Source organism: Nematolebias whitei, chromosome 6, assembly GCF_014905685.2.
Source record: "Nematolebias whitei isolate Nwh7 chromosome 6, NemWhi1, whole genome shotgun sequence".
NCBI lineage: Eukaryota > Metazoa > Chordata > Actinopteri > Cyprinodontiformes > Rivulidae > Nematolebias > Nematolebias whitei.
The window spans coordinates 2,511,568-2,529,358 of NC_056503.1; the positions used below are offsets into that span (position 1 = coordinate 2,511,568).

The 17,791-nt window shown below is 42.6% G+C and overlaps 1 protein-coding gene across 1 annotated transcript in view; it reads left to right on the top strand.

Moving 5' to 3' along the window:
• The window catches only part of LOC119411476 (alpha-2-macroglobulin-like protein 1), a 670,820-nt gene that overhangs the window by 13,930 nt on the left and 639,099 nt on the right, over positions 1–17,791 (top strand). Inside the window, exons 10-17 of the mRNA XM_037678427.1 lie at positions 8,493–8,638; positions 8,737–8,886; positions 8,981–9,226; positions 10,057–10,126; positions 10,547–10,691; positions 10,863–11,088; positions 12,755–12,881; positions 14,685–14,806. Of these exons, the coding sequence (XP_037534355.1) occupies positions 8,493–8,638; positions 8,737–8,886; positions 8,981–9,226; positions 10,057–10,126; positions 10,547–10,691; positions 10,863–11,088; positions 12,755–12,881; positions 14,685–14,806 (1,232 nt within the window). The remainder of the gene's footprint in view (positions 1–8,492; positions 8,639–8,736; positions 8,887–8,980; positions 9,227–10,056; positions 10,127–10,546; positions 10,692–10,862; positions 11,089–12,754; positions 12,882–14,684; positions 14,807–17,791) is intronic.

The following is a 17,791-nucleotide window of genomic DNA, read 5'->3' on the forward strand; positions in this document are numbered from 1 at the left end:
TCTGTTCATTTCAAACCAAATTCTTCAAACCAAACCTAGATTAATGATTTTAATGTATATGAATGTTTCTGTTATAGCAATTTTTATTAATATTTATTATTTATTATTATTTTGATGTATAGCTATTATTTTTGACAATTAAGAACCCAGCCGGTCAAAGCAGATGGCCGTTTGTCCTGAGCCTGGTTCTGCAGGAGGTTTCGTCTTTTTTCCTTTCCATTGTTGCAGTTGTGCTTGCTCAGGATGGGAGACTGCAACAAAGTGAAGATTCAACTTGTCTGCCGGATTCCTTAGATAGAGAACTTTACTAATTGGCTTTTCTATGTATGTGAATGTTCCTGTAAAGTTCCCTGAGACAACTTTGTTGTGAATTAGCGCTATATAAATAAATTGCATTGAATTGAATTTTCCGGGAGACACTGTTAGTACAGCCAATGCTCCTCCACATCGAGAGGAGCCAGTTCAGGTGGTTTGGGCATCCAGTAAGGTTGCTCTCTGGCTGCCTCCCTAGAGAGGTGCTTCAGACATGTCCGACTGGGAGGAGACCCCAGGGAAGACTCAGGACACACTGGAGGGACTATGTCTCTCAGTTGGCCTGGGAATGCCTTGGAGTCCTCCCAGAAGAGCTTGAAGAGGTGGCTGTGGAAAAAGATGTCTGGGCATCTCTTCTCAAGCTGCTGCCCCTGTGACCCGACTTTGGAAGAAGCGGAAGATAGGTGAAAGGAATGAAGGAAGGATGTTTGGTTATTGTTGTTCTCTGAACAGATGACAAGAAAAACACAAGCACATAAATTGTGTTTTTACATGAAATGGTGTCCTTCTTTGTCCTAAACCTCATTTTAGTATAATATTCCTTACAGGATTCCCAGCAACTCTAGAAATAAGGAAAAACCTGAGAAACTACTTTCACATTTTACAGACAGATAAAGCTCAGGGAATTTGAACACTGATCTGCTGATTAAAAAATATTCCTTTGGAGATTTTGACATGTTACTGTATTCATGCTAGTATTCTAGTACCATTGAGTCCATGTTCTGCTCCTACAGTTTACATAATACAGGTATCCTTGTGATTGGCTATGGTGGCTTTTTAGTTTCTGATGTTATAAAACATGAAAAAATATTAGGAATGATTGTTGTATGCATATACCATAGGCTAGAGTATACCTATAATCTCTGAATGTGACTCTGCCGGCCATCTGAAAAACTAAGTTCTGGGCGTTTATGTGATTGTAATACTTTTATCTCCAGAAGTTTCAGGATTTATTCAGTGAAAAATCTGGGAAATCTCAGGTAATTTTGTCTTCATGAAATGTTGGGAACCCTGTCTTTAGGTCCATTGATTTTATTTTTTTTATTCCTAAACCTAAAGACCACTTTTGAACAGAGTGACATTTATCACTTTTGACAAGAGCACTTTCTATTCTCTATATAAAGCACAAATTGTATTAAGAAGTAAGTCTAGTCTTTCTCGAACTGATGTTCTGTCATATACAGTCGTTGTCAACAGTCTCATCAGTCAGAAAGCCCAGAGGATGGAGAAAGAGGCAACCGTCCTCTTGACTAGAATAATGCCTAGCCGAACAAGGTACAGTTTTGTTTTTTCCGTTCTAAAACACAAATATTTCTCAAAAATGAAATGCCTCTCTGAAAGAATGCTGCCTCCACACTTTTGCTTGACATGGCTTGCTTAGTTTTTTGTTTTCTCAACCAAACATTGTCTGTGTAACAGAATGCATGTTTGCTGAGCATGGACCGTGTTTTTACTGGTGGTACTGAGGATGTTGAATGTATCGGTCAGACGGAAGTTAAGTAAACTCTTGGACTGACTAGACTGTCTGTATATGCTCAGCACATGTACATTTACACAGTAACATGGACATTGGTATCGGTAAGTTGAAAAAATAACAGTGTCACGCTAAAGGGTAGGGGTTTAATATTAATTCAATTCAGTTTATTTATATAGCACCAATTCACAACAAAGTTGTCTCAGGACACTGTTAGATATTTTTATCTAGACTGGTCCTGGGGTTTTTGATCTGTTCAGAGAAGGGATTATAATGAAATTATGACTCGATTCTGACTGGGTTAAACTGGGCCGGCAACTCTAAAAAGAGTCTCCCTGGGATTCAATATCCGTCAAGGAATAGAGTTTAATATGCTTGCCACGTCACGTAGAAAGTCTTTTTGAAGCCCCATCTCATATTTCCTTACATGTCAGTCCATGTAAGAGCCATTGAGATCACACTTAGTCACGCCCCCTCGTACACTGACAGGTTGAGCTCAGCTTCTGCAAAGGAGGAGTCTAGACCCTATAAATGAGTAATGACACGGGACATCTGGGCTCTTCCGGGTTTTGTGATCGCGTCACAGACCGGCGAGACCAGTGCTGTAAACTGTAACCTTTTCCTGCTTTGATTTAATATAAGTGATAAAACTTAATTGATGTTTCCTTGATTTATTGTTAGCATGAGTTGCCACTTCTGAGGGAGATTCGAGCTGGGGGAAGCAACGTGGGCTGGAGGCGGGTTTCCGGGTCAGGGGGACCGCAGCCAGCTCCCGTCTTAACAACACTTTACAGGAACATTCACATACATAGAAAAGTCAATTAGTAAAGTTCTCTATCTAAGGAAATCAGCAGACTTGTTGAATCTTAATTTAATCTGAATCTTCACTGTGGGTGGCTGTGGCTGAGTGGTTAGAGCAGTCGTCCTCCAATGCGAGAGTTGGGGGTTTGAATCCACCAGCAGTCACATGTCGAAGTGTCCCTGGGCAAGACACTGAACCCCTCATAGCCCCTGATGTGTGTCCCATCAGTGTATGAATGTGATCTAAAGCACTGATTAGTCTCTTTAGAATGATTTGTTCAATTAGCTTTGTAGAGATCTAGTAGAGTGCTATATGAATGGGTAAATGAGGCACAGATTGTAGTGTAAAGTGCTTTGAGTATCTTGAAATAAGATAGAAAGGTGCTATATAAGTACAGTCCATTTACCATTTGATCACAGTCTCCCATCCTGAGCAACCACAATGGCAACAGTAAAAAAGGAAAAAGGAAGAAACCTCCAGCAGAACCAGGCTCAGGACAAGTGGCCATCTACTTTGACCAGCTGGGTTTGAGAGGACAGGAAGGAGAGACAAACGAACACAGAATGGCAAGTCCAGATGTAGGTGCAGGTGTACCTCCTATTGGAAGAAAGACAAAAACACATGTCAAGGATAGAAAAAATAATTACAAATACAAAACAGGTTGAGCAGAGTAAGTAAAGACAGTAGCATAGTGAAGAAATGTGGCATGGAGGCTGCACAGCTGCAGAAAGAAAAGCTTTGCAGAGAGTTGTGAAGGCTGCGCAAAAGACCGTTGGAGTCAGCCTCCCCACCATCACAGACATCTACACCTCTAGATGCAGAGAGAGGGCCACCTGCTTTGTGAAGGACCCCACTCACCCAGCACACACACTTTTTGCCACGTTCCCCTCAGGCAGGAGATTGAGGAGCATTAAGTGTAGAACCACTAGACTGAGAAACAGCTTCTACCCTGAGGCTGTTAGACTCATGAATCCCTAATCAGGATTATCATTGTGAAAAAAGAAAAAGAAAATCACTAATATGCCACTTGATTGTTGATATGTGCTGCTGACTATACATGCTGCTGATCTCATGCTGCTGATTTATTTCATGTTGCTGTGTTCATTTGTCCTCATCTGCTCACACAGACTCATGTTCGTGCTGCTGTTGTTTGGCACATTGTTTTGTACTATTAGTGCTTAGTATATTCTTTGTTTAGCATATTTCTTAGTTCATACCTTAGATCTTATTACTGTTTTTTGTTTACAATTTATACTTTTGTTGGATGTAACTGGGACCCTGTGTACACAATTTAGTTCCATCACATGTGCCACATATGGTGAGAATGACAATAAAGTAACCTTGACCTTGACTTTGCAAAAAATGTGGTCAGTTTGTCTTCCAGCAGTCTAAGCCTATAGCAGCATATCTAAGGGATAGCTCAGGAAACCCAAGCCAACCCTAACTATAGGATTTATCAAAAAAGAACGTCTTAAGCCTAGTCTCAAAACTGGACAATGTATCAGTGTAGTGTCCCTCCTTCCAAGAAACTTAAGACAAATGTCCTCAGAGACACTAAGTCTACTCTACATCCTCCTTTCCTGCTAATCTGGGACAGATACTGGCATCCTGCTCTGTCACAGGAAGTTTCTTCGTTAACCTTCTCTGTATGTGTTAAAATCTACAGTTGGGACCACCCTGACATGTTAAATGATTCTGGATCCCATTCGTGTAATTCACCTTCTGTGTTGCGTCACCAGACTTTGAGACTGCTGAAGACGGGTCTTGATCAAAGAGCTTCACTTGGCCTTATCAACAGAGACTGGTCGCCATGACAGTAAAGGAAGGTTTTTTTTGTTTGTTTGGTTTTTTTTTTTTTTGCTCAGTTTAAGTGTAGAAACATTGTGAAGTGTTTCAATGAACTTATCATCATCGCTCAATTTTTATTTTTTTTATTTTTTTAAAGAAAGAGAAGAAAGAAGAATAAATAAATAAATAAATAAATAAAAGAGAAATAGATAAAATGAGAGACCACCACGACAAAACAACATGCACAGCGCAATGCCACCCACAATATCACCATGAAACATTCGACATCGCACAAGGAATCATCTAGCTTCCACCACTACCCAACCTAGCGTGCATCTGTCAAAGCACCTGAATCCAAACACCCACGCAAGCACGCCCACCACCACCAGATTTCTCCAAAAGAATGCCCAATAGTGGACGCGGGGGCCCACAGACCCACCTCCCCCCAAGACACAATGGCAACATAGGGAGGACTGGAGCCACAGACACACAGCGGCCCACAGGCCCGGAGCCCCAGGAGTCTCCCAACAGGGAGAACCGCACCCCCCCAGAGAGGAGCAGAGGAAAGAACCGGGTGACCCCAGCCACCACAATGCAGAGCCTCCAGGAAGCTGCAGCGACGAGCCCACAGGTCCGGCCGGCAACCCATGCCCCCCCAAGTAGATCCGGCCATGGACACCGAGCCCCAAGCCCCGAGGCCATACCACCCCCCAGCAGAGCCCCGACAGAGCCAGGGCACCCAGGCCCCGCCAGGTAGCAACCAGGGCGGACCGACGTACACCCCACCACCCAGCCCAGACGCCGAGAGCCACCAATGCACCGGCGGCAAGGGGGCCCCCCGCCAAAGGGGGGCACGACTGGGGGAAGTGGGCCCCACACCAAACGTGGGGCCCAAATTGATCCAAGAGAGGGGGGACCACCAAAAACCCAACCTGAGCAACTAACAGGCACACACAGATAGCCCGACAGAATCTCTGTCGGGCCGACTGCATGCACCATCTACCTGACAGCGACCACAGGCCTGCCCCAGCCCAAGGGGCAGAGCAGCAGGGAGCAGCAGCTGAGGAAGGCCAGCTCTCACATCAAGAGCTCCGCACCATAGGCCCGGAGACGCCCCAGCACGCCACCTACACACCCCCCACACACACAGCACCCCCACCGCAAATGCCACACAGGAAGACCAGCCAGTGCCCTGATGAGGCGAAGCCACGCCCCCAACTGCCGCCCTATACCACCAATGACCACACGTACACTACCCTAGCCGACCCCCCGCCGAAAGCCGGCAGCCACCCCAGTCAAAGTGCCGGCCATCGCAACCAAGAACCTAGATTAAAAGAATCGGAACAGCCCAGGAGGAACCGAAGCACCGGCCCCATCACTAACCGCCCCCAAGGCCCAAAGCCCACCCACAGCCCAGACCCCAACAATGCGCCCCCCCTCCATCCCCGACCCCTAGTGTCACATGGAGAAAGGAGGTGTTTGTGAAAGGAAAAAAAAAAAATCTATATATGCATAAATAAATTATGAACAGACCCACTTCCTCCTCCTCCCACTCGAATATGGTGTTGATGCATGGTGTTATACAGTGCGTTTAAAATGGGGGGATGAGGTGGTGACCGGCACAGACCCACCTCTTGCCCAGAGAGCAGGCGGCACCCGTTCACCCCTCATCTCCGCCCAGAACCCTAAATGTTTACATGCTACATATGAGAGTGGGCACAGGTCCGAATGGTGGAAAAAAGGTGGAAATGATTGTACATTCCACCACCTAATACAGTAAAGGAAGTTAAACCCCAGTTGAAGTTCTGATTCAAAGAAACCTACATTTTTTGTATTAGCATGGTGTCACACATCCTTAACAAAGGGTCATTGTATTATCTTCTCTGAAGAACTTTGAGAAGGGAGATTTTAATTACATTAATTATACAGTGGGATATTCCTACTGTAAGAAGCCCTCTGATTGGTTAAAATTTAAGGGGCCCATCTTCCTGGTGCCAGGTATACTGAACACCAAGGGGGTTGCAAGATGGCAGCCGATGAGGAAAGTTGGCTTGGGATCATCAGCTGAGCTGAGCAGATGGAATGAGTGGTTGGAGAGTTGATGAGACTCTCTGAGAAACAACAGCCACATGATAGAAGATATGTCCAGCTGAGAGATGGTGGACATTGAAGGATTTGTGGTGTTTAAAATGACCCGAGCACAGAATTTCAGGAGCACTTCACCTTATTATAAAAGATTTAATTGAGACAAAGTTAAAGTATGCAGATATTACATATAATCAGAGTGCAGTCTGAGGAACAAATTCAGAGTGAACCTTGCCTGGTCAATCAGCCCGATGTTTGTTCAAACAAACTTTGTGTCTGAGCGAGATTTATAGGTTTCTCATGTCCCGCCCTTTCGGGTTCGGACAGACTTATGATTGGGTGTCAAAACCTCTGGATGGTCTGAGTGACACCCTGTTCAGCCAGTCAGGAGCAGATCTTATCTCCATGGTTACTCCGAAGGCCCCAGACGGCCTTGCTCATTCTTCTACTGATAAGGGTTGATTTACGAGCTTTGTTTTGGAACACAGGACACTTACTCTGGCTCTCGTCTGTGTAAAGCTTTAAAACACGTTTTCTGTGTGTCTGAACTATTATTAATGTGAAAGCATATATACTCAACCTGTGTTAAGTATAAAGTATATGAATGTTGTAATTTAGTGTTATTTATGTTTAATCAACGTGTGAGCAGTGTGTCACATTGGTGGGCCCTCACTCTCAGCTGCTTTACTCAGAGGACAAAGAAGGATCATTTCCTGCTGCACGAACAAGTGTCTTACCTGTCTCTGTTTCCCTCAGAATTATACCAAATGTGAACTTGTATGATTATCCTTAGCACTTGTGAGATTATATATAACATGAAGTAATTAGTGTATGATTATACCCGCACACACCTTGTAGAAAATGCATCATTTCACATCATCAAAGAAATGTCAAGGCTTGTCAAAAGATATAAAAAGATATAAAAGATATCAAATCCAACAACATCCTGAAAAATCTCAAACACCCTGGAGCTAAAGGTACGAGCCGAACAAACCGCAGCCCTGAGAAACAACATCCTTCATGGGACAGCGGGCCACCAGCTTCCTTCATGCATCCGCTGTGGTAATGAGAGATGAACATCTTCCTTCTGATGAGAGGACCACGAAACAGTGCCAACTAAGTTTGTTTAGATAATTTAATTCATGAATCTGAGATAAACACCTAAATTTTAACGTTAAGAGCTAGACCTTAGTCCAAATTGAATCAAATCTCCTTCTCAAAGTCCTCAGATTTATGCCATTTACTTTCTAAAATAATATTATTGGTTCATATTCATATTCAATATTTGCCATAATTTCCATGTCATAATTCAAACTGAAAATAAATATTACAGAACTGTATTTAAATTATGGATTCTTCGTGTTTTCTTTGAGGGATAAGAATTAAGTTCATTACAAGAACTCATTGTTTATATATGTTTGAGGTGAGGCCGGTCCAGAGTAAAACCTGTTAAAGAGTACGGGTTTGACGGGACCAGAAGTCCAATATCCTGTACATGTATTCCCCTACATCAGCCACATGGACAGAAACTGGAAGTTGGTTCCACAAGAGAGGAGCCTGATAACTGAAAGATCTCCCTCCCATTTTGCTTTTGGAAACTCTAGGAAATGCAAGTAAACCTGCAGTCTGAGAGCGAAGTGCTCTTTTAGGAAAATATGGAACAATATTATCTGTAATATAAGATGGAGCTAGGTTGTTTAGAGCTTTGTAGGTTAGAAGTAGGATTTTGAATTCTATTCTGAATTTGATAGGGATTAATAATGTATATTGTTTTTTTCACGTATGTTTTTGAGAGAGTTGTTTTTGTTTACTGGTGAAAAGTTCCTGCAGGTAATGAGTTTGCCACCTCTGCTCAGCATTTTTGCTAGTATTTAATTTTATCAGTATAGTAAGTGAATGTTCTCTAATTTATAACGGACTTTTTAAAAACTAAAGTTTTAGGATTTAAGAATGAAAATCACAAGTTATTGCATCAACTATATTGTTGCCCTATCTTCCATTTCTTGACCTTTTATATGTTTTCTCCCCCAGATAACAAAGGACAGTTCAGCATAACCTTGACTCAGGTGATAAACCTGGCACCATTTGCCCAGATAGTGGTTTATACGGTGATGCCAAGTGGAGAGATAGTGGCTGATAGCCAGGACTTCCCTGTTCAGCTCTGTCTCAATAACCAGGTAGAAACACATGGAAATGTGTGTTTAAGAAGGAAAACTGCATCCAAATCGACAACTTTCATCTGATCCAACTCAATACTTTGATGTCTTCTGTGTAGGTATCCCTTAAGTTTTCTGCCCTCCAGGAGCTCCCTGCAGAGCAAACCACATTGACTCTGAAGGCTCACCCTAAGTCCCTGTGTTCTGTCAGAGCCATCGACCAGAGTGTCCTGCTGCTGAAACCCGAGGAGGAAATCACCATTGACTATGTGCGGGTCTTTACCAGTGCTTTGACATGGTTTTGAGTTAAAAACTTTTTTTTTTTGCTGATATACGGTATATATATATTTATTTCTAAAACAGGTATACAGCCAGCTGCCTGTGCAGAAGTTATCAGGATATTCTTATGAGTTGGAAGACTTTGAGGCATACCCTTGCTTTCCCAGGCCAGAGCCATTCCCTAGGTTTAAAGTTCCGTCTGCAGCTGGACCAACACCAGAGCCAACGCCAATGCCAAGACCAACACCAACACCAAAGCCTCCATCAAGACGAAAACGCTCGCCTTTCCTTCCATCACTGAGTCAAGTAGACGTCTACAGCATATTTAAAGTAAAACTTTATTCATTTTCTTGTTTCAGGGCAGATATAAACCTGCATGGGATTGTACATTTAGGCTAAAATGTGCTCAAATAGTATATCAGTCCAGTGTTTCCCCTAGGTCACTTGCCTTGGCAAGTCTCATCTCTTCAGTAAATTTTGTTGACTGGGGGAACAGAGACACATCTGTTGCGTGCTGTTTGAACGAACAGTTGTCGAACAGGGTGAGTGGGGCAGGGGGTTGAAGGAAACTGCTCAGTCTGAGGGGAAACGGAGCACTACCTCTGTAGCATTTTAGTTAGTGGGTCTTTATTGCGTGCCACTAGCTTAACACTACAGCAGTGCCATCAGTTGTTGACCAAGGGACAGTTCGGTACTTGGTGTGCTAGGTTCTGTTGACAGGGCAGAGTGTTCTCCTTGGATAATGGTAGGGGAAACCCTGCAGTCTTTGTCTCTACTTTTCAGCAGTTGTATCTGTTACTCAAGTTAGCATTTTCATCTTTCTATGTTTATTTCCTCTGGTCCATTTCTTTGTCCGTTTTTCCTCTGTTTTGCCAAAACTTTATTATCTTCACCTTTTTCATTATTTTTTATGTTACCTCTCCTATATCATCATTTCTTCTACACCTAACTCTTATACTGTAAAGTTTGATCTTATTTGTTTTAACTGTTTGTCCTTAAATTCTGTTTCCTTTGATATTTGTAGTGTTCTTATCTTTGGCATTTTGAGCCTCATTTTAGCTCCCATGTTCAAGTTAAGGAAGTATTGTTGTCACTTGTGTAATTTTAGAAGAATAATTTTATAATTTTCTATAATTTTTTCTTCTTCTTCCCATTTCTAGAACATTGGAGTAAAAATTGTCACGAACTCTAATGTGAGGAAACCTTATGACTGCTTTCCATTCATTTTTGGTATGTTTATTTTCCTGTTCATTCTTAGTGACCATTAAGGTATAGTCAAGCAAAAAGTGTCTACATCATTAGATAGTGACCTGGAACTTGGTTCGGTGTTTGTTGGGAATCACGCTGGAATGCCCAAAGAAACCATTAGAAAATACTTTCTTGAAACTGGGATCTGGTATCCTTTCCACTGTTGCCATTGTGCTTGCTCAGGATGGGAGACTGCAACGAAGTCAAGATTCAACGTGTCTGCTGCTTCCTTAGATAGAGAACATTACTAATTGGCTTTTCTATGTATGTGAATGTTCCTGTAAAGTGCCCTGAGACAACTTTGTGGTGATTTGGCGCTATATAAATAAGCTGAATTGAATTGAATTGAATCTGTTGGGTAAGTGATGCAAAATTTGCTCTTTTTTATCCATGCATTTATAGAACTAGATGGCCTTCATATGAGCTCTGCTGCCAGTGAACCTGAACGAGCTGCACAACCTGCACCACCTGGAAGTGCACAGGGGAATAAAGAAACAGTCAGGACATACTTCCCAGAGACCTGGATCTGGGATCTGATCCCTGTTGGGTAATTAAAATATTCAGTTAGAAGTGGTCAAATTAACTAATAACCACAACCGAATATTGGACAATGACTAGAGGGTGGATATTTTCACACATCAAAAAGCCAAAAACACAATCATCAGTATCTCGTCCAATATTCACTCAGTCTGTCTTTCCTATATGTCCACGCTTACAGAGAAAATGGCTCTGTGGACCTGCAGAAGACGGTCCCTGACACAATCACTAAGTGGGCAGCTGGAGCATTCTGTGTCTCGTCTGTGGGCTTTGGAGTGGCACCAAACACCAAACTCACTGCCTTCCAGCCCTTCTTTGTCAGTCTCACCTTGCCATACTCTGTCATCAGAGGGGAGGAGTTTACACTCAAGGCCACTGTCTTCAATTATCTTTCCCAGTGCATTACGGTAAATATTACACCTGTAGCTTCTTTAATTCAGATGACAAAATTTTTCAGAACATTTGAATTAGCTATTCTGATGCATGCTCAATAATCCAGGCAGAAAAATCTAACAAAGTTAAGTCAGGTCCTTTGGACAGATGCAAAAAGTAAAAAAATCCAACCTTCTTTACCACCATCCATCCATCCATCCATCCATTATCTTTTACCCGCTTCTTTCTTTTTGGGTTGCAGTGGTCACTGGTGCCCATGTCCAGCAGTCACTGTGTGAGAGGTGGGGCACACTCTGGACAGGTCTCCAGTCCATCACAGGGACACATAGAGACAAATGAGAAAAACAAACGTTCACTCTCTCACTCACACCTAGGGACAATTTAGAGTTACCATTCAGTCTAACATGCATGTTTTTTGTTCTATGGGAGGAAACTGGAGTACCCGGAGAAAACCCATGCATGCACAGAGAGAACATGCAAACTCCACCCAGCATGGCCTCTGGTCCGGGATTTGAACCAGGGTAACCTGCTCGCTGAGAGGCAGCAACTCTACTAACTGTGCCACCGTGCCGCCAAAAACGATTCATCTTTTGTCCAAACGACTTTGTCAATCTGAGGAGCTACAGTAAACTCAGTCTTATAAATAACACCTTCTCCTATTGGATCAACCAGTTTGTTGACACCCAGAACTGTTCACATGATAAAGGAGGACCATCATGCTGATGCTGTTTGCTCTATGGTACCACAGAGCAGACAGCGTCCCCACTAACTCAGGAGCCAGGCAGATAGAGAAATCCCACACAAGACGAGCTCTAGAGCAATGTGGATATCCTAACTAATCTAATCCTAATTCTGTCTGCTGAATCCGGTTCTGGAGAGCAGTCTGGGAGGGCAGCTGCTGAGGTCATTTTCATCATCAAGCTGCTAACGGGACCTGCTAACACTGCTAACAGAACCACACTGCTAACAGAACCGCACTACTAACAGAACCACACTGCCAATCAGATCATGCAGCTGTAGATGTATTTCTTATTCACTTTTGGCACCTTTGTTTTTGTGTATGCTGTTCAGTGTCAGGAGGGTGATCAGGCTTACATCAGGGAAACTAAACAGCCACTGGCCAAAAGGGTGGACCAGCACAGAAGAGCAACATCATCAGGCCAGGACTCTGCGGTCTACACTCATCTCCAGGCCAGCGGCCACTCTTTCAGGGATGAAGATGTGCACATCCTGGATAGAGAGGAACGATAGTTTGAGAGAGGAGTAAAGGAGGCCATCTTTGTGAAAAGAAACCATCTATCATTAAACAGGGGTGGAGGCCTCCATGTTCAACTGTCCCCCTCTTACAATGCTGTTATTGCTAGCATCACTCAGCCCCCTGTGAATAGCAAACAGCCATCAGGGTGCTAATGATCAGTTGTTAGTCTGTTGGTCCTCCTTTGTCATGTGAACAGTTCTGGATGTCAACAACACACTGGTTGATCCACGATGAGAAAGTGCTATTTATAAGACTGAGTTTATAGACTGAAGAAGACTTTTGGATAAAAGACAAAACGTTTCAACAACTTTGTTTTTATTTTAAATTTTAACTTTGTGCATCCGTTCATAGGACCTGACTTAACTTGGTTAGATTTGAATGAGCTGTTTATTTATTTATTTTTGCTCATTTCTTGTTCCCAGGTGAATGTAACTCTAGCGGACTCCGACCAGTACACCTTTAAACCCTGTGAGGGCTGCATGTACGGTGACTGTGTGTGCGGGGATGACACCAGCAACTTCTCATGGATCGTAACTCCTACAGCTCTAGGTAGGGTTAGACAGCTAATTCGATTTCTTTTTACTGAAAACCTTCAGGATGTTCAGTGTATATGAAGGGTTCTCAGCTTTTCAGTTTCCAACCCATAAAGTAGAACTAACCTTGACATTCACCGGTAAAAGTATGCAAATATTGTCAACAGCTAATTTAACCAGACGAGCAAACAGCAAAGAAAAGTCAACAAAGTGTTTTCTTCCTGTGGCTTGACGAAGCCTAAAACAAGTTAGTTTGTGTGCTCTTTCATGTGAAAAATGGCGTTCAATACAACAGTGGTCTGCGATGAATCAAAAATAGATTAAACCCTGACCTCTACTGTTGGTACTTTCCATCCATCCAGCCATTATCTTTTACCCGCTTATTCCATTTTGGGTCGTGGGGATCGCCGGAGCCCATGTCCAGCAATCACTGTGCGAGGGGCGGGGTACACCCTGGACGGGTCGCAAGTCCATCACAAGGACACATAGAGACAAATGAGACAAACAAACATTCACTCTCTCACTCACACTTAGGGACAATTTTAGAGTTACCAATCAGTCTAACATGCATGTTTTTGGTCCGTGGGAGGAAACAGGAGTACCCAGAGAAAACCCATGCATGCAGGGAGAGAACATGCAAACTCCACCCACAAAGGCCCTCGGACCGGGATTTGAACCAGGGACCTGCTCGATGAGAGGCAGCAGCTCTACCAGTTGCGCCACCATGCTGCCCTCTGTTGGCACTTTATTTCATATAATTATTTACACTTCCCTTTCAAAAATATAACAGTGGGTTTAGAATCAAAAGATGGATTTGAGACAAAAGGCAACCTTTGAGCTTGTTGTCTCCCTTCAAGGTGTGAAGAGGAGGAACTGGAAGTGGTAAATGGACTGTACTTATATAGCACCTTTCTATCTTATTTCAAGATACTCAATGCACTTTACACTACAATCTGTGTCCTCATTTACCCATTCATATAGCACTTTAATAGATCTCTACAAAGCTAATTGAACAAATCATTCTAAAGAGACAAATCAGTGCTTTTAGATCACATTCATACAATGATGGGGCACACATCGGAGGCTATGAGGGGTTCAGTGTCTTGCCCAGGGACACTTCAGCATGTGACTGCTGGTGGATTCAACCCCCAACTCTCGCATTGGAGGAAGACTGCTCTAACCACTCAGCCACAGCCGCTCATGAAGTACCCTTCATCTATTTCATCTGTCTGTCCGTGCATGTGGTGAGCATGATAACTTTAAAAATAAGTGAGGTACAGACTTCCATTTTGGTGTGTTGTGGCATCTTGGTGTAAGAAACTTCAACTACATGCAATATGTGTGGATGTGTGTGTGTATGTTTGTACATATACATATATACAGTCTTGTAATTTTTCAAGAGAAGCTGGGTGCAGTTGTTGCAGAGCTGCCTGGCTGGCCTGAAAGCAGAGGATTTCCATCAGCTCCATCGGCTGGGGTGATGGAGATGAGGCTCTGATGCATGTCAAACTGCGATCCTCTAACTCCCTCTCAGAGGAATGCTGACAATCACTTGTGCTAACAAGTCAGGCAGTAGCTCTGACGAAACATTCAGAAACCTCTCCCTCAGGGGCTGATCTGTGCTTGTCTTCCGTGTGAATGATTGTAGGTTGTGAAGGAATAGAGGAGGGGGTGGGAAACAGTTAAAATGATGGCGATTAATGAGGAGGTAAACAGGAGGAGGAACAGGGAGAGGGATGAAGTCGTCCTTCTGTTCTACAGACACTGATGGATGCTAATCGATTCATCCCAGAATCAGAGTGTGTGTCTGTGTACACAGGTGATGTGAGCCTGAAGGTCAGTGCCCAGACCCTGAACTTTCCCATGCCATGTGGTGATAAGATGACCATCGTCCCGGATGTGGGCCACATCGACACCGTGATCAACACCCTGCTGGTGGAGGTCAGTGAAGGTCACACAAACGCACAACGGTTACTTTGTTTACAAGTAACTTGTAATAATATTGACCATTTTAAGAGTAATCCAATTTTATTACAGTAGTCCCTCACTACTTCGCGGTTCGACTATCGCAGACTCTCTCCATCACGGTTTGTGGAGGTACAGTCCATTTACTGTACTAGACAAAAAAATAATTAAAAAAATTGTACAAGACACGCAATTGTGGACTGTACTGCACTGTATACTGTATCAATGTACTCATGTGGTTGTAAAAAATTTAATGACAAAAGTAAAATACTTGGGACAGGCACCGCTATTTTGTAGTTTTTTCTCTGTAAGCCTCCACTGTATTCCCACTCATAACGACCACGTTTCCCAGAAAGCAACAGGGCCCCGCCCAGAAACCCCATTTCCTTCTGCTGAAAAACACAGAGGTAAAGTTTTGATTTGCTTGGCGCCCAGCGGATGAAGAGAAGCTGCACTGAACCCACCAAACCGGAGCAGAACCGGAGCAGAATTAGAGCAGAACCAGACCTCCAGACCCGTCAGTGAACCTTGAGAATTGTTGCCCGGCCCACAAGTACTTGTAAGCAGGGACATGTGTCGAGCCCATTGGGACTTTTTTCATCCATACTTTAGACTCAAATTGACCACCTATGGTCCCATGCCAACTAACAGAAGGTCTGCACCCCTCTGAAATGCACTTGGGCACTCAAGCTGCACTGAACTGGACCAGAACTGGACCTCCAGACTCAGCGGTGAACCAGAGAGCAAGTAAGTAAAATTTAGTAGCTACATATGAGTATGATGTTAAAATTTATAGGTTTAACAGTTGACAACATTGACTGTGGGCATGTCGCTGCATGTTAGGTCTGCAGAAACAAACTGAGTCAGACCAGAACGAGACCCGCTCCTGTTCTGCAGAGCCTGGTGAGTAATATTTAGTAGCTACATATAGTACTGTACTTATGTTGTTAAAATGACATAGGTTTAAGAGTTTAGAACATTGCAAGAGTGTGGGAAGTGTTTAAAACGTCTTAATATATACTGTATATGTTATACTAAATAAACTACTTACTACTACTAACTACTACTTGTGTACATAATTTAGTTCCATCTCAAATCACATGAGATGGTAATGACAATAACCTTTACTTGAACTTGAACTTGTACAACTATCCATATTTCGTGGTTTTTCATTTATCACAGAGGCGTGGTCTCTAATAACCGCGATAAATGAGGGACTACTGTATATAAAAGAACTGATGATGATAAACAGATAACCTAAATAGAAAAATGTGTTTGAGAAATTAGTTTTAATAATTTTTCATGTCATTTCAAAAGTGGAAGTAATAAATTTGTTTATTCTGTGATTGTCATATTTGCTGTTTTATTTGTATTTATTTATTTTATTTATCTCCTGCCTTTCAGCTGCAAGCTATTGTAAGCGTGTTTATGCACGTGCATGTGTGTGTGTGTGTGTGTGTGCATGCGTGCGTGCATGTGTGTGTGTGTGTGTGTGTGTGTCACTCTGCCTGTAAGCAAAATACATCATGGCTCATTCAATGGATTTTGATGTAACTCTCAGGAATGAATCATAGGATTTACATCTACAACGTGTTAAATTTTGGAGTCAATTGAAGATGGAGAAAACACAAAACAGCTTTACCTTCGTCAGTTTTTTAGATGTTTAAGTTTTTATGTGGTAGTAGCAGAGACTGATTCCCAACACATACTCTGAGTGCTAAGCAAAAGTGCAAGATCTTTGTTTAAAAGACATTAACTATTTGGAGTCAACTCGTCTGTTAGCAAAATATTTCATGAACCACTGAACAAATTTTAATGAAACTCTCATGAAATAATCATTAGATATTTCTTTACCACTGTTTAACATTTGATGTCAATCAAATTCAAGACGGCTGCCACAGCTAACTGTTCTTAGTCAACACAAAAATTACTCAGTTAATTTTACAGATGTTGAGCTAATATTTTATGTGGTGGTAGCTGAGAGTCATTTACAACCGATATTTTGAGCTCAACCAGTTTGTGTAAAATCTTGTGATCATTGATTTCAGTAACGCGCATTACTGACATCGGACCACTTTTTTTCAGTAACTAGTAATCTAACGCGTTGCTATTTCAAAATCCAGTAATGAGATTAAAGATACTTGTCCAAATTACTGCACGTTACTGTTTTTGTCATTTTCTCTAGTACTGTAATTTAATTGTATTTCCTCTATGCATCTCAGGGAGTGACAATTAAGTGACATCAGGTCTATACGACAATTCAGTCACGTTATCATCACCTGTGATACCTGACACCACGCCACGACAGAAACGTAAACAATGTAGCGAGGAGGAAGATTCTCATTTTATAGCTGGAAATACAGGAACTATTTTGAGTCTCTGTCAGCAAAAGATGACAATTTCAAGGTTCATTGTACCCTCTGTGCTGGCGAGAAAGTGCTGTCTAGCTTCAAAAAACACCACATCAAATCTGAAGAAACATTTGGAGTCACAGCATGGGACAGTCAAACTGATGGAGCAAGCCCCGCTAGGTGGTTCAAAGCAGAGAGCTGGGACAGGAGGTCCCCCACCACCACCAAACAACAAAAACTTGCCTTCGGTGCAAAACCAGTAAGTGGGTGAGTTAAAAAATTTGGTCAGACGGTTTGTAGTAGAAGAAATGCTGCCCTTCAACATGGTTAACTCGCCTTCATTTGTGCCATAATAAACCAAATCCCCACCACTGCCCCCCCCCCCACCAATGCCGAGCTGCCTCACAGAGGAGCTTTTTCTGCATATGTGGAGAAGGAGAATGCAGAGATGGAGAGAAATCTGAAGGCTGCACTGAATGATGTCAACTTTGTGTCAACTACCATGGATATTTGAACTGTTAATACCAGTAACAGAAGCTATATTGGAGTAAGAAGGTGACTGTCCCTATGGGACTTTACTACCCACACTTGAAGTTCTGATGCAGAAGAC